The sequence below is a fragment of the Rutidosis leptorrhynchoides genome, chromosome 1 (assembly GCF_046630445.1).
Source record: "Rutidosis leptorrhynchoides isolate AG116_Rl617_1_P2 chromosome 1, CSIRO_AGI_Rlap_v1, whole genome shotgun sequence".
In the NCBI taxonomy this organism is placed as follows: domain Eukaryota; kingdom Viridiplantae; phylum Streptophyta; class Magnoliopsida; order Asterales; family Asteraceae; genus Rutidosis; species Rutidosis leptorrhynchoides.
Genome location: NC_092333.1, coordinates 625,329,494 through 625,353,672, shown reverse-complemented (window position 1 = coordinate 625,353,672; position 24,179 = coordinate 625,329,494). Strand labels below are relative to the sequence as shown.

Below are 24,179 nucleotides of genomic sequence, written 5' to 3'. Positions count from 1 at the left end.
AATCACAAAATCATCATTCCCTTCAGGCAATGACAATATAGGTGCCGTAGTTAGCTTTTTCTTCAATAACTGAAACGCTTTCTCTTGTTCATCATTCCATTCAAATTTCTTCCCTTTATGCGTTAATGCAGTCAAGGGTTTTGCTATTCTGGAAAAGTCTTAGATGAACCTTCTGTAGTAACCAGCTAGTCCTAAAAACTGGCGTATGTGTTTCGGAGTTTTCGGGGTTTCCCACTTTTCAACAGTTTCTATCTTTGCCGGATCCACCTTAATACCTTCTTTGTTCACTATGTGACCGAGGAATTGAACTTCTTCCAACCAAAATGCACACTTTGAAAACTTAGCGTACAATTCTTCCTTCCTCAATACTTCTAACACCTTTCTCAAATGTTCACCGTGTTCTTGGTCATTCTTTGAGTAAATAAGTATGTCATCAATGAAAACAATGAAAACTTGTCAAGGTATGGTCCACACACTCGGTTCATAAGGTCCATGAACACAGCTGGTGCATTAGTTAAACCAAACGGCATGACCATAAACTCGTAATGACCGTAACGTGTTCTGAAAGCAGTCTTTGGAATATCATCTTCTTTCACCCGCATTTGATGATACCTGGAACGTAAGTCAATCTTTGAATAAACAGACGAGCCTTGTAGTTGATCAAATAAGTCGTCGATTCTCGGTAGTGGGTAGCGGTTCTTGATGGTAAGTTTGTTCAACTCTCGGTAGTCGATACACAACCTGAATGTACCATCTTTCTTCTTGACAAACAAAACAGGAGCTCTCCACGGTGATGTGCTTGGTCGAATGAAACCACGCTCTAAAAGTTCTTGTAATTGGCTTTGCAGGTCTTTCATCTCGCTGGGTGCGAGTCTGTAAGGAGCACGAGCTATTGGTGCAGCTCCTGGTACAAGATCTATTTGAAATTCAACGGATCGATGTGGGGGTAATCCCGGTAATTCTTTCAGAAATACATCGGGAAATTCTTTTGCAATGGGAACATCATTGATGCTCTTTTCTTTAGTTTGTACTTTCTCGACGTGTGCTAGAACAGCATAGCAACCTTTTCTTATTAGTTTTTGTACCTTCAAATTACTAATAAGATGTAGCTTCGTGTTGCCCTTTTCTCCGTACACCATTAAGGGTTTTCCTTTTTCTCGTATAATGCGAATTGCATTTTTGTAACAAACGATCTCTGCTTTCACTTCTTTCAACCAGACCATACCGATTATCACATCAAAACTCCCTAACTCTACTGGTATCAAATCAATCTTAAATGTTTCGCTAACCAGTTTAATTTCTCGATTTCGACATATATTATCTGCTGAAATTAATTTACCATTTGCTAATTCGAGTAAAAATTTACTATCCAAAGGCGTCAATGGACAACTTAATTTAGCACAAAAATCTCTACTCATATAGCTTCTATCCGCACCCGAATCAAATAAAACGTAAGCAGATTTATTGTCAATAAGAAACGTACCCGTAACAAGCTCCGGGTCTTCCTGTGCCTCTGCCGCATAAATACTGAAAACTCTTCCGCGGCCTTGTCCATTCGTGTTCTCCTGTTTCGGGCAATTTCTAATAATGTGGCCCAGTTTTCCACATTTATAACAAACTACATTGGCATAACTTGCTCCGACACTACTTGCTCCGCCATTACTCGTTCCGACACCATTTGTTCCATTCGTTCTATTAACTCCTGGTCCGTAGACCTCACACTTCGCCGCGCTATGACCATTTCTTTTACACTTGTTGCAAAATTTGGTGCAGAACCCCGAGTGATACTTTTCACACCTTTGGCATAGCTGCTTCTGATTGTTGTTGTTGTTGTGGTTATTATTGTTGTTGGGATGATTGTTGTAGTTGCTATTGTTGTTGTTGTTGTTGTTGTTGTTGTTGTTGTTGTTGTTGTTGTTGTTGTTGTTGTTGTTGTTGTTGTTGGGCCGTTTGTTGTAGTTGCGATTGATGTTGCGATTGTTGGGATAATTGTTGCGATTATTGTTGTAATTAATGTTGTTGTTGTATTGGTGATTCTTATCACCGTTTTCCTCCCACTTTCTTTTGACTTGCTTCACATTGGCCTCTTCAGCAGTCTGTTCTTTAATTCTTTCTTCAATCTGGTTCACTAGTTTGTGAGCCATTCTACATGCCTGTTGCATGGAGGCGGGCTCGTGTGAACTTATATCTTCTTGGATTCTTTCCGGTAATCCTTTCACAAACGCGTCGATCTTCTCTTCCTCATCTTCGAATGCTCCCGGACACAATAGGCACAATTCTGTGAATCGTCTTTCGTACGTGGTAATATCAAATCCTTGGGTTCGTAACCCTCTAAGTTCTGTCTTGAGCTTATTGACCTTGGTTCTGGGACGGTACTTCTCGTTCATCAAGTGCTTGAATGCTGACCACGGTAGTGCGTACGCATCGTCTTGTCCCACTTGCTCTAGATAGGTATTCCACCATGTTAACACAGAACCTGTGAAGGTATGCGTAGCGTACTTCACTTTGTCCTCTTCAGTACACTTACTTATGGCAAACACCGATTCGACCTTCTCGGTCCACCTTTCAATCCGATCGGTCCTTCGGTTCCATCAAATTCCAAAGGTTTGCAGGCAGTGAATTCTTTGTAGGTGCATCCTACACGATTTCCTGTACTGCTAGATCCAAGGTTATTGTTGGTATGTAGCGCAGCCTCTACTGCAGCTATGTTTGAAGCTAGAAAAGTACGGAATTCCTCTTCATTCATATTCACGGTGTGTCGAGTAGTCGGTGCCATTTCCTTCAAAATAGTCAAATGGAACAAGTTAATCATACAGAATATTAAGAGTAGTTAATAGTATTTCGTTGCATAATATGAACTCATTTATAAAAGCTTTTTCTTCATATTAGCGTTTTATAAGTTTAAATTCGGGTAGTACCTACCCGTTAAGTTCATACTTAGTAGCTAATATACAATTCAACTACTACAATTCTATATGAAAAACTGATTATAATAATATTTCGCGTTCAAACTTTTACACAATATTTTACAAACTTACAATACCGCTTATTTTACATATAGCATGAAATATAGCACACAATAAATTTGATACAAGATGGTTGTGAAGATAATTCTAGCTAGTACACAAGTCGTTCAGCAAAGGCATTAAAGACACGTAATTCATACGTCCAGAAACAAGTCATGCATTCTGGTTTTACTAGGATTACTTCCCATCCTTGGTCTTGTGGAACATAACCGTTATGGCCGTTGATAAGACAGCGTGTTGTAACGTCGTCAAAGGGACGAGGGTTACGTAATGTCCAACAGTCCCGTAACAATCTAAAAACCTCATTTCTTACCCCAATTACCGACTCTGTCACTTGTAGGAACGTTTTGTTTAATAGTTGTAGCCCGATGTTCTTGTTCTCACTTTGGTGAGAAGCGAACATTACTAATCTGTAAGCATAACATGCTTCTTTATGTTGCATGTTAGCCGCTTTTTCTAAATCACGAAGTCCAATATTCGGATATATTGAGTAAAAATAATTTCTTAACCCATTGCGTAAAATAGCATTTGGGTTCCCCGCAATATATGCGTCAAAGTAAACACATCGTAACTTATGGATTTCCCAATGTGATATCCCCCATCTTTCGAATGAAAGCCTTTTATAAACCAAGGCATTCTTGGAACGTTCTTCGAATGTCTTACAAACTGATCTCGCCTTAAATAGTTGTGCCGAAGAATTCTGACCGACTCTAGACAAGATTTCATCAATCATGTCTCCGGGTAGGTCTCTTAAAATATTGGGTTGTCTATCCATTTAGTGTTTTTATACTGTAAAATAGACAAGAGTTAGATTCATAAAAAAAAATACTTATTAATACAAGCAATTTTTACATATATCTTAAAGCATAAGCACACTATATTACATATATTACACCACACAAATACAACTATCTTATTCCGACTCGCTTGTTTCTTCTTCTTCGGTTTTGGTTCGTTTTGCCAAGTTTCTAGGGATATATGATGTTCCCCTAATACGAGCCGTCGTTTTCCACATTGGTTTAGAAAAACCTGGTGGTTTAGAGGTTCCCGGGTCATTGTTACAACTTAAGGACTTCGGGGGTTGACGATACATATAAAGTTCATCGGGATTGGAATTAGATTTCTCTATTTTTATGCCCTTTCCCTTATTATTTTCATTTACCTTTTTAAATTCAGTTGGGGTAATTTCTATAACATCATCGGAATTCTCGTCGGAATCCGATTCATCGGAGAATTGGTAATCCTCCCAATATTTTGCTTCCTTGGCGGAAACACCATTGACCATAATTAACCTTGGTCGGTTGGTTGAGGATTTTCTTTTACTTAACCGTTTTATTATTTCCCCCACCGGTTCTATTTCTTCATCCGGTTTCGATTCTTCTTCCGGTTCCGATTCTTCTTCCGGTTCCGACTCTTCTTCCGGTTCCTCTTCGGGAACTTGTGAATTAGTCCACGAATCATTCCAATTTACATTTGACTCTTCATTATTATTAGGTGAGTCAATGGGACTTGTTCTAGAGGTAGACGTCTATCACATAATATCAAACGCGTTAAGAGATTAATATATCACATAATATTCACATGTTAAAAATATATAGTTTCCAACAAAATTTGTTAAGCAATCATTTTTCAAGTAAACACGGTCGAAGTCCAGACTCACTAATGCATCCTAACAAACTCGATAAGACCCACTAATGCAAAATTCTGGTTCTCTAAGACCAACGCTCGGATACCAACTGAAATGTCCCGTTCTTATTGATTAAAAACGTTCCATATTAATTGATTTCGTTGCGAGGTTTTGACCTCTATATGAGACGTTTTTCAAAGACTGCATTCATTTTAAAACAAACCATAACCTTTATTTCATCAATAAAGGTTTAAAAAGCTTTACGTAGATTATCAAATAATGATAATCTAAAATATCCTGTTTACACACGACCATTACATAATGGTTTACAATACAAATATGTTACAACAAAATAAGTTTCTTGAATGCAGTTTTTACACAATATCATACAAGCATGGACTCCAAATCTCATCCTTATTTAAGTATGCGACAGCGGAAGCTCTTAATAATCACCTGAGAATAAACATGCTTAAAACGTCAACAAAAATGTTGGTGAGTTATAGGTTTAACCTATATATATCAAATCATAATAATAGACCACAAGATTTCATATTTCAATACACATCCCATATATAGAGATAAAAATCATTCATATGGTGAACACCTGGTAACCGACATTAACAAGATGCATATATAAGAATATCCCCATCATTCCGGGACACCCTTCGGATATGATATAAATTTCGAAGTACTAAAGCATCCGGTACTTTGGATGGGGTTTGTTAGGCCCAATAGATCTATCTTTTAGGATTCGCGTCAATTAGGGTGTCTGTTCCCTAATTCTTAGATTACCAGACTTAATAAAAAGGGGCATATTCGATTTCAATAATTCAACCATAGAATGTAGTTTCACGTACTTGTGTCTATTTTGTAAATCATTTATAAAACCTGCATGTATTCTCATGCCAAAAATATTAGATTTTAAAAGTGGGACTATAACTCACTTTCACAGATTTTTACTTCGTCGGGAAGTAAGACTTGGTCACTGGTTGATTCACGAACCTATAACAATATATACATATATATCAAAGTATGTTCAAAATATATTTACAACACTTTTAATATATTTTGATGTTTTAAGTTTATTAAGTCAGCTGTCCTCGTTAGTAACCTACAACTAGTTGTCCACAGTTAGATGTACAGAAATAAATCGATAAATATTATCTTGAATCAATCCACGACCCAGTGTATACGTATCTCAGTATTGATCACAACTCAAACTATATATATTTTGGAATCAACCTCAACCCTGTATAGCTAACTCCAACATTCACATATAGAGTGTCTATGGTTGTTCTGAAATATATATAGATGTGTCGACATGATAGGTCGAAACATTGTATACGTGTCTATGGTATCTCAAGATTACATAATATACAATACAAGTTGATTAAGTTATGGTTGGAATAGATTTGTTACCAATTTTCACGTAGCTAAAATGAGAAAAATTATCCAATCTTGTTTTACCCATAACTTCTTCATTTTAAATCCGTTTTGAGTGAATCAAATTGCTATGGTTTCATATTGAACTCTATTTTATGAATCTAAACAGAAAAAGTATAGGTTTATAGTCGGAAAAATAAGTTACAAGTCGTTTTTGTAAAGGTAGTCATTTCAGTCGAAAGAACGACGTCTAGATGACCATTTTAGAAAACATACTTCCACTTTAAGTTTAACCATAATTTTTGGATATAGTTTCATGTTCATAATAAAAATCATTTTCTCAGAATAACAACTTTTAAATCAAAGTTTATCATAGTTTTTAATTAACTAACCCAAAACAGCCCGCGGTGTTACTACGACGGCGTAAATCCGGTTTTACGGTGTTTTTCGTGTTTCCAGGTTTTAAATCATTAAGTTAGCATATCATATAGATATAGAACATGTGTTTAGTTGATTTTAAAATTCAAGTTAGAAGGATTAACTTTTGTTTGCGAACAAGTTTAGAATTAACTAAACTATGTTCTAGTGATTACAAGTTTAAACCTTCGAATAAGATAGCTTTATATATATGAATCGAATGATGTTATGAACATCATTACTACCTTAAGTTCCTTGGATAAACCTACTAGAAAAGAGAAAAATGGATCTAGCTTCAACGGATCCTTGGATGGCTCGAAGTTCTTGAAGCAGAATCATGACACGAAAACAAGTTCAAGTAAGATCATCACTTGAAATAAGATTGTTATAGTTATAGAAATTGAATCAAAGTTTGAATATGATTATTACCTTGTATTAGAATGATAACCTACTGTAAGAAACAAAGATTTCTTGAGGTTGGATGATCACCTTACAAGATTGGAAGTGAGCTAGCAAACTTGAAAGTATTCTTGATTTTATGTAACTAGAACTTGTAGAATATATGAAGAACACTTAGAACTTGAAGATAGAACTTGAGAGAGATCAATTAGATGAAGAAAATTGAAGAATGAAAGTGTTTGTAGGTGTTTTTGGTCGTTGGTGTATGGATTAGATATAAAGGATATGTAATTTTGTTTTCATGTAAATAAGTCATGAATGATTACTCATATTTTTGTAATTTTATGAGATATTTCATGCTAGTTGCCAAATGATGGTTCCCACATGTGTTAGGTGACTCACATGGGCTGCTAAGAGCTGATCATTGGAGTGTATATACCAATAGTACATACAACTAAAAGCTGTGTATTGTACGAGTACAAATACGGGTGCATACGAGTAGAATTGTTGATGAAACTGAACGAGGATGTAATTGTAAGCATTTTTGTTAAGTAGAAGTATTTTGATAAGTGTATTGAAGTATTTAAAAAGTGTATAAATACATATTAAAACACTACATGTATATACATTTTAACTGAGTCGTTAAGTCATCGTTAGTCGTTACATGTAAGTGTTGTTTTGAAACCTTTAGGTTAACGATCTTGGTAAATGTTGTTAACCCAATGTTTATAATATCAAATGAGATTTTAAATTATTATATTATCATGATATTATCATGTATGAATATCTCTTAATATGATATATATACATTAAATGTCTTTACAACGATAATCGTTACATATATGTCTCGTTTAAAAATCATTAAGTTAGTAGTCTTGTTTTTACATATGTAGTTCATTGTTAATATACTTAATGATATGTTTACTTATCATAGTATCATGTTAACTATATATATATATATATATATATATATATATATATATATATATATATATATATATATATATATATATATATATATATATATATATATATATCCATATATATGTCATCATATAGTTTTTACAAGTTTTAACGTTCGTGAATCACTGGTCAACTTGGGTGGTCAATTGTCTATATGAAACATATTTCAATTAATCAAGTCTTAACAAGTTTGATTGCTTAACATGTTGGAAACATTTAATCATGTAAATATCAATCTCAATTAATATATATAAACATGGAAAAGTTCGGGTCACTACATGTGTTAGGTGACTCACATGGGCTGCTAAGAGCTGATCATTGGAGTGTATATACCAATAGTACATACATCTAAAAGTTGTGTATTGTACGAGTACAAATACGGGTGCATACGAGTAGAATTGTTGATGAAACTGAACGAGGATGCAATTGTAAGCATTTTTGTTAAGTAGAAGTATTTTGATAAGTGTCTTGAAGTCTTTCAAAAGTGTGTGAATACATATTAAAACACTACATGTATATACATTTTAACTGAGTCGTTAAGTCATCGATAGTCGTTACATGTAAGTGTTGTTTTGAAACCTTTAGGTTAACGATCTTGTTAAATGTTGTTAACCCAATGTTTATAATATCAAAAGAAATTTTAAATTATTATATTATCATGATATTATGATGTACAAATATCTCTTAATATGATATATATACATTAAATGTCGTTACAACGATAATCGTTACATATATGTCTCGTTTCAAAATCATTAAGTTAGTAGTCTTGTTTTTACATATGTAGTTCATTGTTAATATACTTAATGATATGTTTACTTATCATAATATCATGTTAACTATATATATAACCATATATATGTCATCATATAGTTTTTACAAGTTTTAACGTTCGTGAATCAAAGGTCAACTTGGGTGGTCAATTGTCTATATGAAACCTATTTCAATTAATCAAGTCTTAACAAGTTTGATTGCTTAACATGTTGGAAACACTTAATCATGTAAAATAACAATTTCATTTAATATATATATAAACATGGAAAAGTTCGGGTCACTACAATATCCATATCGGAATAGCTGTCAGAGTTTAAGGAATTTGAACTAGATACGTGATCCATCTTGTATAATTAGGGAGATGATTTTTAATATGAATTAGATTATAGAATTTAGTTTGGTATTCTTCAATACATAATTTACATATGTATATATAATACCCAATTTCATAAATCACGGAGAAATTTTCGAAAGATGTCAGGAAAAGTTTACAGTAACAGATACGCTAAGATATGAATTTTTGTCTATACACTATTTATGCAATAAATGCAGGAAAACGTGTCTAGACTTAAGAATGATAAGCATGTAATTTCCGACAAGAAATGATAAGCAAAACTTTTGACATGTAGCTACGGTCGAAGTCCAGACTTACGAATGCATCCTAACAATTATCAGTTAGACACACTAATGCAAGACCTGGTTCACTAGGACCAACGCTCTGATACCAACTGTGACGATCGCTCCAAATCCATATGGACGAACACGTCATTCATCGATTTCATTGCGAGGTATTTGACCTCTATATGATACGTTTTGTAAACATTGCATTCTTTTGAAAAGGCACACCATAAATGAATATTTAAATCAAAGGTTTTCGACATCTGATGATTTCTACATATAGACAATCACCGTAAATAATAGTTTACAATAGTACTTTCGTTGACAATGCAGTCAAAATAAGATACATGGTGATGATTTGGTGAATGCAACGTTTCCTTGATAAATATGCCATGTAAGACTCCATGCACATAGCTTGTCTAACATATAAGCAAACAGCAAAAGACTTCTAGGGAACCTAAGAATAAACATGCTAACAAGTGTCAACACAAAGGTTGGTGAGTTCATAGTTTTAGTGTTTCGCATAATCTGTATATAAAGGTGGATCACAAGATTTCAGTTGTTTCATCCAGAAACGTTTATCAAAATATTCTACAAGATTGAGCACCCTGGTAGCTAAACTTTAACGTTATAATAAGTACCCCTGTTTTAACATACATGCAACCAACATGTACAATACACGTAAACCAACGTGTACTAAACTCAAATAGCATACGTCTGTTTTATAGTTCAGGCTAGGGTTTCTATACGTGGAACAGACGGGGATGTCAAGCCCTATGGATCCATATACAACTACTCGCGCCCACCAGTTCTTATAACTGACAGTTACTAGTTACCAAAGCAAAGGGATTTTCGGTTCAAACTCAGTGTAGAATTAAGTATGTACTTGTATCCATTGCGTTTAAAATAAAGTGCATGTATTCTCAGCCCAATAATATATATTGCTAAAGCATTTAAAAAGGGAGCAAATGAAACTCACCTTAGTAGCATATAAAGTCGTTCACCAAAATGTGATCGAAACTCGGATTACCAAATAACCGTAGATCTCAACCTAGAGAACATATGTTGGTCAATAAATGTCTATCAAGCTAGGCCAGGTCATAGTGTATCACAATCCTAATGCTCAATATCGACATACAAAAGTTATCCAAAGTCGTTTCAAAAAGTCAATTTTGACAGTTGTTTAACAAAACGAGACGTACCTTATATAAGGATTCATTTTCTCGGTTTGTAATATATTCAAAAATCCAATTTATCAATATCGTAAACAAGTTGTTTAAATCTTAATTGTAGATTCAAAAGCAATTTCAATTAACGTCAATCATAATTCAGTTGATCATATCTCTTAATCCGTTCATCGAAATTATTCGATATCTAAATGAAAAGTTATTAATTTTTCGCCAGCTTTCCAAAAACATGTATATCATATACCTTTTACCAGTAATATATGTATTTAATTCGTGAGTCATTATAAACTGTTTAACGACGAAATTTAGCATACAAGCATATATAAATATATATACTCGAGCACTAGACATGGATACACAATTAATATATAAAAGATAAAATATGAGTGCTTAAGTATCAATATTGAGATTCAATATTGTAGGAAAGTACGTAGACGTAACGGAGATGATAAACACTAGGTTTGATTCATAAATATACCCCCGAACATTACCCATAACCTCCTTGGCAATAACCCATAATTTCCTTAGCTTTATCCCGCTCGAAAACCATTTTGAAAGTGACACGCTCATAACCTCGTCGTAGTATTTTATGTATAATACTAATTAATAATATTAATAATAATAAGATTAACAATAATATTAATCTTAATAATAATAATAATAATAATAATAATAATAATAATAATAATAATAATAATATTAATAATAATAATAATAATAATAATAATAATTTATATAATATATATATGAGAGAAGAGGTCTAGAGATAGATTGAGTAAAAAAAATGGCAGAAACGATCGAGCTTTATAATGTGGCCTGATATCAGACCCCATGCGATCGCATGGGGAATGTGAGGGAATTCCATGCGATCGCATGGATCCCTTTTCCAGCTCACATTGTTTTGATTTCTTCCTCGTCGACATAATATTATAATATAAATATAATAAATAATTTATATAATTAATTATATATTATATTAAATTCATGTGCATAGTTGACTTGTAATTTTCGTCCCGATAAGTCGTACGTTGTCACTCGACTTCTGTCCCGGTTCCGGTTTTTCGAACGTCCTTTCGTATACTGAAAAAACTTGCATTTTACGTTTTGGGATACGTACCTTTGTTAAAATATAGCCTTAAATTATCCCTAAACTATACCACTCAAAGTATATCTTAATCTTTCGAGTGTTTTGGTCATTTACTTCTATAAATCATTGTCTCGTTATTTATTAATATAATAGTATTTATCAAATGTTTCATAACCAAGTTAATATCTATTCTCAATATTTATAAACACGTTTTAAAATACATATCGCAATTTATTCATATATCTAATTCTATCAGTTAATATTCCTTATTATTGTATGTGTCCAAATTACGTTATTTAAACGCACACAATTAACAAATTCTATTATATCGAAAAACGTTTTCGCACGTTTGAAACAAAATCAATTGGATATTATGCAGTTTAGTTTTCCACTAACTTTTATCTAACTTTCGTCATCAAACACTTTATCATTTATTCCGAATATCGTTAAAAATGAATGATTTCTTAAATCAGCGTGGACCTCATAACAGATACTCGTAATAATATTATAATCCTTAAGGGACTCAATAAATATCTTTTAATTCAATCGTTTGGCATAATCTTTTAAATTCGTAGTAAAATATATCAATCAGATAATCAAACCAATAAGTTTAATGCACAGTATCGTTTTCATAACACTTTGTTACGTTTTCAAGTTATAGTATATATATGAATCTATTTACATATTATTGTTCGCGAATCGTTGAGAACAATCGAAGGGTAATTGAATAGTTCAAGAATTTTGAGATTCAACTTTACAGACTTTGCTTATCGTGTCAGAAATATTAAACCATATCGAGAATTTGATTCAGAATAATTCGAAATTTTCCTGGTCATCACACATTTGATGCCCTTTAATCGGTTTGTTCCAGGCGTCAATAATAATTCTTTCCGCACCTTCTTCTTCTAACCAAGAATCAAAAATTCTAACCAGCTTAGGACCAAAGTCTTCCATTCCATTTTTGAGGAGAATGAGAGTATGATCCGATAGCTTCATGTCTAATGGAATAGTCGAAAGATTATCCCACAAAAGAATAAGAGCACTAGAAACACAGAATCTATCTAATTTGCTGAATTGCATCCCGTCATCGCTTATCCTAGTGTACCTTTTAGCCACCAAAGGAACCTCTATCAAACCATTAAGATTAATGAATTCATTAAAAAACAGACGCTTTCCTGGCATTGAACATCGAATTACATCTCTCACCTATGTTTCTAACTTCATTGAAGTCTCCACACAAGATCCATTCGACATTTGCTATTTGAAGGAGGTTATTTAAGCTCTCCCAAAAACGTTTCTTTTTCACATCCCCGTGCGGACCATATATGTTTACTATAAGAATTTCATGTTCACAACCGATTACCTTACCCCTTATAGCCAAAAAGAACTCACCCTCTAAAGCTTGTGTGAGAGTAAAGACATTAGAATCCCAAATGGTGACAAGCCCACCTGCTCTACCTATTGAACTTTTGACTGCATAACAAAAATTATTCGATCCCCATATAGCTTCGATCCACCTGGCATTTATTTTCCTACACATTGTTTCCTGTAACACTGCTACAACCGGGTTTTCTTTTGCAATTAATCCCCTAATCCACGAAACTTTCCCATCCTTCTTAAGGCCACGAATATTTACCGACATTATCTTCATTTGATCAATTGATTGAACTCAAAACACACTCATAAGAATAAGAGACTTTACCTATCTGGAGCATCCGAGAAGCCAAGAATTTTGGCATAATCGTACAGGTTGATGCTATCTTCACTATCATCACTTTCAATCAGTTCAGTTCGCCTTGATTTAGACCCCAATATGTCATTTAGTGATGATTCATGATGCCTTTTTGTACCTCCTGAAGACTGATTAGGCGCCCTAAAATTTTTTCGAGCCAGTTCTTTTGCTTTAGTAATGCGAGACGATGATTTCCAATCCCTCAATTTCCCCCACATATCCTTCGATGATGAATTTTGTTGATGGTCGCTGATTTGGTGTTTAACTCTAAATTGTGGATTCCTTGATGATAGATTCTTTGAAGTCTGTCACTTGTTTCTCGATATCATCTATGCAGAACCCTTCATCTCTCATAGTTCCAATGATGATGAAGGTTCCAATAAAACGGCGGGTGCAAATCTCGAGACTAATAATGAGGGGTCTAATAGGGTGAATATTGATTCTAATATTGGTCGGGCAGATTTGCAAGCAGGGAATTTGAAGAGTCAAGATAATAACCCTTTTAATTTGTTTTATTAATTTGTTCTGTTAGGGGGCTTGATTACCCGAGGTTTTACCTTCTATGGGAGAGCCAATGTGCTCGTTCATAGGAGGGTTTCCTCGCTTAAAAAAAAAAAAGATTTTGTGAAATATTATACTCGTATACGAAGTATAATTGCTAAGTGACGTCATTATTGAAGGCACCCATTTGTGTAATTTTTTGTAGTATTATTACCTAAATTCAACGAGTTGAGTATTACACTATTACGAGTAGTATCTAGTATTCTACGGAGTAGTATTTAGTAAGATTATGAAAGTATACCATTAAAAAAGACTGGCAACGATTCTTTAGCCACATTTACTTTGAATGTTACAAGATTTATCTTTGTATTTTAAGAATTTTTTTTACCAAATTTAGATAAATATTTTGTTCTCACCTATGTAACTTTTGGATTCTATTTATATAATTATTTTTCGCTAATAGGTAACAAATTATGAAAGTTCAAGAAATAACATCATTTATAAGTATAAACAATACATCGCATGACTACTTAATTAAATAAAGTTTTTAGATCATAGACTTAAACAAATACTGAACTTATATAAAAATGCAAAACATAGCATAACATTCATGCTTATAACATATAAATAAACTAGGACGTTCAACCATGCTAAATTGGATATAACATGATATTCAAGCATCTTGATCATCCGATGGAAGTGAATTGTTGAGATCAATTTGATTCATTCTTTTCGAAGAACCTTTCCCTTCATTAACACCAACCACCACGCTTGTTGCAATGGCCATTGCAGCAAGACGGGCGGCATCTCTTTCTTCACGTGTATGCCATCTTAAGTGGCCGTTCAACGACTTTTCATGGCACATGTCCTTATTACAAACGATACACACAGCAGAATGTTTTTTCTCAGATATTAGGGTTGGTGCTGGTGTGGCACCCACATAATCAATCTTCTCTTTGGACTTGGATTGATGAGTCTCCATACTTTTGGTAAATCAATTGCAGTGAAAATAAAAGAAAAATGTAGATCTTAGTGGTTAATGTATGAGTTTATATATAGCTAAAAAATGATATTGCTAATCCATCCTTCACATTTTTCTTACAGCGTATCTATCCCAAATAATCACATATAATGTGACATGGTATGTATATTTAGATGTGGACCCCATTTGTAAACCTCAAAAAGTGAATCATGTGTGCTAAACATGTGACAAATATATGATTTAAGAAAATGCTAAACTCGTGATATGAGTATAATCTCAATCTTATCATACAAACAAATGAATTTCTCTTGAAATATCACCACGGAATACGCCTTTGTTTACTTTTTATTTAGTTACACTTTTTTTTATAGTAAAAAGCATAATTATATGGCCCTTTTTATTTAGCAAAAAGTAAGTATATAATTTTATACCCCTTTTACTAGCTAGGTAATTTTTTGTTTATTATCGCTTATAAAGTGAAAGGAAACTGTAGCAACTCTTCTTATCCCTTCTTCATCACACATACTCGCTCACACATACTTAGACACACATAAAGTGAATTTGTCAAAATTAACTGAAGCTGAAAATTTATATTTGTATCTTAATTATATTTGAAGTAACCTTGTGTTCTAGCTCATGTGTTAGTGTTATGACTCTCTTAGTGAGAGATCTGAAGTTCGACTCCCGTGAGGTGCAGAATTGAACACAAGGTTGACTCTTTACCCTTTAATTCCACCCAATAGTGCCTTTCGCGCATCGTGTTGCGGGGGCACTGGAATCAGATTTCCTCTTTGATAACAGTTGAGGACGAGTTATACAACTGTGGTAGATGAACGCATTGATGGTTAACAGTGGCGACTCCGGCCACATGATGTCAAGTGGGGTCAAAGGACCCCATTAACTAATTTTTTTTATATATAAAATACTACAAAAATGGTATAAGACACCACTAAATTCATAGATAGGACCCCGTATATTTTTTAAATTGGTGATTTTTATGGAAAAAAGTCATTCTTTAGCAAAAAAAATTATAAAGCTCAAATTGTATAGAATCTCATTGGTAATAAGATTGTTATATATATATATATATATATATATATATATATATATATATATATATATATATATATATATATATATATATATATATATATATATATATATATATATATATATATATAAAATCAAGAGGGAAGCCCCTTTTTTGAGGCGAAGTAGGGGGAAGTAATTTTTTTTCGTTTTTTTTTGAATTTTTTTTCCAGACATCAAGATCACATGAAAATATGAACATTTAAAAAAGATACTTTGTGATGAATGTTACTCCTTCCGTCTCATTCCAATAGTCCCTATTTGTCTTTTCAAATCTTTCTTTATCAACTTTGACCTAAAATATATTTGTTTGTGTTATGTATTACTTGATGAAATTTATATGAATGTATTGGACTTTAAATGTGTTTTCATTTATATAAATCATATTAAATAATACATAACACAAACAAATATATTTTAAGTCAAAGTTAGTAAAGAAAGACTTGAAAAAGTCAAACATGAACTATTGGAATGAGACAGAGGGAGTATTATTTTGGCGGTAAAACGCTCGAAGAAAAAAATGAAAACATTCAATGCATTGAATGTTTTGATTCTGAGTTTTTTTAAGGGGTTAGAAATTAGGATTTAGAAATTAGGGTTTAAAAATTAGGGTGTTAAAAATTAGGTTTAGCTATTAGGGTTTAGAAATTAGGGCTTTGAGTTTAGAAATTAGGGTTTAGAGTTTAGAAATTAAGGTTTAGATTGAATATTTTAACACGAACAGTTTAGAGTTTAAGGTTTTGGGTTTAGGGACTAAACCCAAAACACTAAACCCTAAACTCTAAATCGGGCTAAATTTCGAAAAAAACACTTCACACAAGATGAAAAAAATAAACGATGCAAATAAACTCAGAATCAAAACATTCAATGCATTGAATGTTTTCATTTTCTTCTTCGAGCGTTTTAGGACTGCATTCAATGCATTGAACGATGCAAATAGGACTCATAAGAAGACGAAAGATGATTATCTGATCACAGACTGCATAACGCAGTAAGAATTATTTCTAAATCAATAATAGTTGTTAATTTAAATCTTGATTACATTTACATTATGTCACATTACACAATATCATTTGGTCTTTTATTTGTCTAATTTTGAATAGGGCTTGGGGTCCTTTGCAATAGAATGTAGTTAAGGTTAGTCATCCTAGCTGTCTACAAACAGTCCTCCAAGTTGTTCATCCATGTTTTCATGTTCATTACGTGTTACATGTTAAATTAATACATGTGTATAAACGTGTGTCTATAATGCAGTGCAATCAACAACCCGGCAGTTGGGAGTGTGGATATTATGTGCTCAATTGGATGCATTCGATCGTAAATAGTCGTATAAGAAAGGAAGTTATTAATATTGACGAAGTAAATATTTTAAGTTATGAATGATTAAATTTTATCTTTAGGTATATCTTACAAAAAGCTTATATGATATATGTATATATGTAAAAATGTATATTTATATACATATATAAAATTTGCAACTATCATGGGATGAACGTTGTTTATCTACAATCGATCTCAACAATATTATGGAAAAATGGCATTTGTGGGCTCCTTTTTGATGTCTGGTATGTGTAACCTTTATGTGATCTGATATTTTGTGTCAATGGTCTTGGAGATTTGATAATATTGTTAAAGTCCATATATTCATGCATGTTCAAAATACTATTCTTTAAAAACAGGTAAAGCAAATCATGGGATTATTTGAAGAGCAGGTGGATTTTTTGTGCTGCAGGATGTTTTGCTTTGAAATGGATTAGTAGGCAGCTTATTTCATTTGTAATACCTAGATGATTTAGATTTATGACTTTTTTCATTTGTGAATGTTATGAAGATAATTTATATGTATATTTGAGTTTTCTTTATTAATAAAATTAATTACTGTTTTATTCTTGTTAATCTGTTACATTTACCAGTATTTACCATTTCTGTAATTATGCAAATTCAACACGTCTACTAGCACAACCAATTCAACACGTCTAATTGATTTTTAAATTTCTGTTACAATACAACACGTCTATTTGCAGAAGTCTGTTATATTTGGTGGCAATTTGAAATATTTAATTTTTAAATTTTTAAAAACTTAAAATTTTAAATATTTTAAAAAATTTGGCGGGTTTAAAAAAATATCCCGGAACACGTCTAATTGCAAATAGATCAACACGTCTAATTGCAACTACAACAACACGTCTAATTGCAACTAGATGAACACGTCTTATTACATCTAGATGAACACGTCTAACAGAGACTAACGAAAAATACAGAACACGTCTAATAGTAAGTAACGGAACACGTTAAATTGCAACTAACGGAACACGTCTAAATGAAACTAACAGACCACGTCTAATTGAAGATAACGGAACACGTCTAAAAGACACAAACGGAACAGCCTAAACTAACGATTTTACAACACGTCTAATTAATGGTTTTTAGAGCGGTTCCTTGAACCGCACTATATGAGTACACTCATTTAGAGCCCTAGCATATAAACGTGTTGCGGAACACGTCTAAAAGACCTTTTCCACACGACTAAAAGAGCCGGAATGTAGTAGTGAAAATAATAATATTCGTCACAAAGTGTCTTTTTTAAATATTCATATTTTGACCTAATTTTGATGTCTGAAAGAAAAAATTACGAAAAAACCAAAATTTAAAAAGAAAAAATTTACTTCCCCCAACTTCCTCCAAAAATGTGCTTCCCTCTTGATTTTGACCATCTCTAATCTCTAACTACATATAAATCTATAAGCATATGTCCTATGTGTCATCCAACCCATGAATTAAGGGACACTTAGGAGAGATGTTTGTCTCACAAAAAACCTATACATATACAACATTTGTTCCTATTTTTTTTAACTCACACCATACCAATACATATAGATAGATACACCACATCATCAACCTTGAATGCAAAAGCTAACGTCATTCCAAATTCAAATTTCGGATGTTTACATGGGTACCAATTTTTTCAAATTAATACAATTTCCAAAACAAACACTCAAGTATATTCACACATTCCACGATTTCCATGTTACCATATTGTCTAATCTATACACCATATCAAAACACCATTTCAAAAACTAAAGATTAAATCTAACAATTCATATTCTCTCTCCACATCCTTCAACCTTCTTCTTCCAGGTATTAATTTTTTATGTATCGTTTACAGTTTCTTAATTTGTGTTATGTAATGATAATTTGTTTTCTCAACTTATATGTAGTTAGAGATGATAATTTGTGTTATGAAATTAGATTTATATGTAGTTGTGATGACCCAGAAATTTCTGACCAAATTTAAACTTAATCTTTGTATGATTAACATTTCCGACACGATAAGCAAAGTCTGTAAAACTGAATCTCAAAATTTTTGAACTACTTTCATATATTCAAATACCTTTCGGTTATTCTCGACGATTCATGAAAAATTATATGTATGTATATATATATATATATATATATGTACAAGTAAAAATGACAGCTATTCCGATATGGATATTCACCTGAATTCCGAAGACAGTGTAACCGGAATGGATCAACCAATTAGCCATCATCTATTCTGGATGAATTGAGGATGGGTTCGTAGCCTACTTAATTATTGGAGACAAGAAGAAGGCAACCCCTTCTATCCACCACATTGCCCTCTTGGCGAAGAACCTGAAGCACTTACCGGCGAACCTGTTCGAGACACCATTTTCTCTCTCATTTCTAGAGTATCTCGTCACGATAATATACTATCTCAAATTCTGGATCTTATTCATCCGCTCGTCCGAACCGCCAATCATCCCAGTGTAGTAGAAGAAGTCAACGAGCTTCGCGCTGGTAGTGGCTTTGGAGAATATGGTGCAAAGGTAACAAGCACCAGCAGCATCACCGGCATCAACAGTACCACCGACAACAACACCAACAGTACCATTACCACCACCAACAACATCCGCATCGCAAACCTCAACTTCACAATCTGTTCCACGAGCATCAATGTCATACGCATCGTAGTTACCAAGAAATACCAGCAACAATAACCGATGAAGTATTAACTAATTTCCCCTGAAGAAATTTTATGTATATTTAATATATATGAATTTTGAAATCAAAATAAATCTTTTCGTACCAAGTTATTACGTGTGAATCTTAACTGGTAGGTACTACTCGGTTAATTCATATTACTAATATGCTATGATGTACATCTTTCGTTAATGACTTAACCATCGTTAACTACAATCTCTGTTTCCAACTCAATGAATTCCATTTCATAATAAACTAAGTATATTATTCAATTATATGGTTGATTTTATACTTTCATCTTAGATGTATTCGAAACTTTCTAGAAAACATCATTCGTACCTTGCGAAGTTAGCAAGAGTTCCATGAGCACCAACATGATTCACTGAGAAAATATCAATAAAACTGAGTATTGATTACATTAGTGAAATACTCCGTAAAGATTATTAAATCTTTAATGTTTTAGAGATTATTCATTTTTAATTCAAGTCAAAAATCAAATGACCTTAATATGATATTAACTTATCAAATCTGTATTACATCTGAAGAAAATATACATACATATATTTTCATAAAGACGGTAATAAAAACTTCTTTTGTACAAAATATTACTTGTGAAATCTTTAACGGGTAGGTAATTCCCGGGAAATATATAAGTTCACAATTAATATGTTATACTGTACATTCTTCAACTTTGATTCAAAAATTACTAACTATGCTCACAGCGATATACAATCGTTTCCATACAAATTAAATTACATATTCTGATATTGACGGATCAGAATCCAAGTCAAGATTTAACGGGTGACATCATTCTTAGATCTCTACATCTTTCAAAGCTATACTTTGACTTCAAAAATGTGAAAGATCCTTTAGCATTGTTATTACTGAAAATAACCTTGTAATTTCTTTTCAAACTATCCAGTATTATCAACCGTCCAACCTGTCAACGACGACCTTTCAGACTTGTAACTTTGGCATATACGTTTTTGTTATCGGGGAATCTTTCATGTTCCACCACATTAGCAGTAAATTTACCAACAACTTCATTGATCTTTGATCTTCCGAAAAATCCTTATACTCATTGAAACCGTGTCATGTACTCATCCACATCTCGTAACGGCAATTGCCATACCAACTATCAGGAATTAGCAAGCAGTATTTTGAAATCTTGTAGCACGTCTACGCCAACAGTTATATGTGTTCATATAACGTCTACCTCCTGGACTTACACACTTCGAATGTGAAGTTTTCCGAAAAACACCCCAAACTACGAAACTAGTTCTCTGAATTTTGGAAAAATGTTGATGAAGCAGCAAAAACTGTAAACGACCTTAACAGTCAAAAGTTTGATGATAAAGAATAGTATGGTGGTAAAGCTGAGAAAAAGATAAGGTTTGGAACTGAAAAACGGATTGAGTAAAGTATGAAAGAGGCTGTGAATAAATCACAAAGACTGAACCTGCCTTCAAAGAATCCAAATGATTCAGTGACTGCTGAAACCATTAGTAAGAACCTTACTTCTTATTCTAAACCTTCACAGACATATTTTCCGCATCATCCTCTAATATTAGAAATTCTAAGATATCATCGTATCTTTCATTATAAATATCCTTCATATTTCTGGAGATAATTCCATAATCATTCTTATCGGAAATCAATTTTCTCCTTACGATATCTGTGTTACACCATAACAGAAACTATTTTAGTTTCTAAATTCTGAAACTTTCAAGTTTAAAATATAAATGTTTTGAAGTAATGTTGGGAATTGAAGCATGAGTTAGTATAATATAATGACACTTGATCAAAGTGATTATATTACAGTAAGTCATGCTGAGTTTCTAATGGAACGTGATAGAGGTTCACAGATCATACCCTCATCATGAACCATGTTACATAACTCTTTCATTCTATTTAACCTCTAAACATATCAAGAAAATATTTTCTTGATGATTCGGTCTTTTTCGAGGTATTCTGGTAATTTGACAAGTCAGATTGTGCCATTACCGTTTCTTCCTTAGAACATTAATTATGTTCATTTCAAAATCCATACCTACGAATTTTGAACCATTATTCGCTTGACTTAAAGTCGGGAAGAGAAAACGAAAGCATGAAGCTCCGAAATATAATGGAAAATATAAAGCCCGAAAACAACCCCGAAATTACAAACCGTGTATATCAATGCGTATAGCAATATAAAGACACGGGAGAATGAAAAACAATATAACCCCAAGATAATAGTAGAAGAAAATAATCTCCTCTGGTGGCAGATGGAAAAGAAGAATGAATGATGTGATAGCCAAGAAAATATCAAGAATCAGAACTGGATGAAGCATTTTCATAAATCTTTTGTAAGTATGAAATAAGAAAGAAGATTATAGGAGTGGTGAAAATAAATGAAATGGAAGAGGTTAATTTATAGCAAAATATCAGACATAGCAATCGAGGCAGATTACGCATTTAATCAAAGGAAATCCTAATTTTCTTAAATTCTGAAGAATCAAATCTTATTTAAATTCTGAAGATTTTCTATTCCTTAAAATCCGGAAATCAATCATTACTACATCAAGAGTTAAAACGAATCTATATTCTCCATTTCACTCTTTTACAATAACTTCTCTCATACGTTTTGAATAATCGGATTATTTTATCCATATTATTCAACGGTGATAAAATTCTATTTATCAACTCATATTCGTCATGAAAACATTTCTATTGTTAGCCATGACGACCTTACTTAAATTTCGGGACGAAATTTCTTTAACGGGTAGGTACTGTGATGACCCGGAAATTTCTCACCAAATTTAAACTTAATCTTTGTATGATTAACATTTCCAACACGATAAGCAAAGTCTGTAAAACTGAATCTCAAAATTTTTGAACTACATTCATATATTCAAATACCTTTCGGTTATTCTCGACGATTCATGAACAATTATATGTATGTATATATATATATGTACAAGTAAAAATGATTTTGCTACAGTAAAACAGTATTTGCTACAGTAAAACACTATTTGCTACAGTAAAACCGTATTTTGCTACAGTGTTACAGTGAAAACGACTTGCTACAGTGATTTGCTACAGTAACACACTATTTGCTACAGTAAAACACTATTTGCTACAGTAAACACTATTTTGCTACAGTAAACACTATTTGATGTCGACGAACTAGCAAACAAAAACAGGATAAGGCGGCCATGCGATCGCATGGCAAAAACACTGAAAACTCATGCGATCGCATGGGGTACTGTAGCAGGCCACATACTATAAAAACTCGATTTCGTTCAGTTGTTTCTTCAATAATTTTACTCCGTATATATTTAAATTATATATTATTATTATTATTATTATTATTATTATTATTATTATTATTAAGATTAATATTATTATTAATCTTATCATTATTAGTAGTATTAGTATTAGTATTATTATTATTTATACATAAAATACTACGACGAGGTCATGAGCGTGTCACTTTCAAAATGGGTTTTCAAACGGGATAGAGCTAAGGAAATTATGGGTTTTAAATATGGAAGTTATGGGTAATATTCATGGGTATTATTCGCAAGACAAACCTAGTGTTTATCATCTCTGTTGCGTCTACGTACTTTCCTGCAATATTGGATCACAATATTGATACGTGAGCATTCATATCTTATTTTTATACATTAATTGTGTATCCATGTCTAGTGCTCGAGTATATATATTTATGCATGCTTGTATGCTAAATTTTGTCGTTAAACAGTTATGATGAATCACGAAGTAAATACATATATTACTGATAAAAGGTATATGATATGCATGTTTTTGGAAAGCTGGCGAAAAATCAATAACTTTTCATTTAGAAATCGCGTAATTTCGGTGAACGAATTAAAAGATATGATCAACTGAATTATAATTGACATTGATTGAAATTGCTTTTGAAACTTGTTTGTAAGAATGATAAATTAGATTTTTGAATATTACCAGCCAAGTAAATGAATCCATATATAAGGCACGTCTCGTTTTATTGAATTATTGTCAAAATTGACTTTTTGAAAAGACTTTGGATAACTTTTGTATGTCGATCTCGAGCATTAGGATTATGATACACTATGACCTGACCTAGCTTGATAGACATTTATTGACCAACATATGTTCTCTAGGTTGAGATCTACGGTTATTTGGTAATCCGAGTTTCAGTCACATTTTGGTGAACGACTTTATATGCTGCTAAGGTGAGTTTCATTTGCTCCCTTTTACTCTTTATATTTTTGGGCTGAGAATACATGCACTGTTTTAAAGACTGTTTTACAATATTTATATGCGTGAATTTCATTGATCCCTTTTTAATTGCTTTTGCAATCTATATTTTTGGGCTGAGAATACATGCACTTTATTTTAAACGCAATGGAT

General features: G+C 32.7%; 1 protein-coding gene across 1 annotated transcript; it reads right to left on the bottom strand.

The window, feature by feature from the left end:
- Nucleotides 1–12,288: 12,288 nt before the first annotated feature.
- Nucleotides 12,289–13,123, bottom strand: LOC139848682 (uncharacterized). The gene is made up of 2 exons (XM_071838394.1): nt 12,688–13,123; nt 12,289–12,608 (listed from the first exon to the last, which is right to left on the bottom strand). The coding sequence occupies exons 1-2, from the start codon at nt 13,121–13,123 to the stop codon at nt 12,289–12,291; spliced, it is 756 nt and encodes a 251-aa protein (XP_071694495.1).
- Between the last annotated feature and the right edge of the window lie 11,056 nt (nt 13,124–24,179).

What these genes read in the sequence shown, in the direction of transcription:
- LOC139848682 (XM_071838394.1), bottom strand. Translation starts at nt 13,123, where the DNA reads ATGTCGGTAAATATTCGTGGCCTTAAGAAGGATGGGAAAGTTTCGTGG. An exon ending in CAATGAAGTTAGAAACATAG is followed by an intron (nt 12,609 to 12,687) that starts GTGAGAGATGTA and finishes ATGGTTTGATAG; the next exon opens with AGGTTCCTTTGGTGGCTAAA.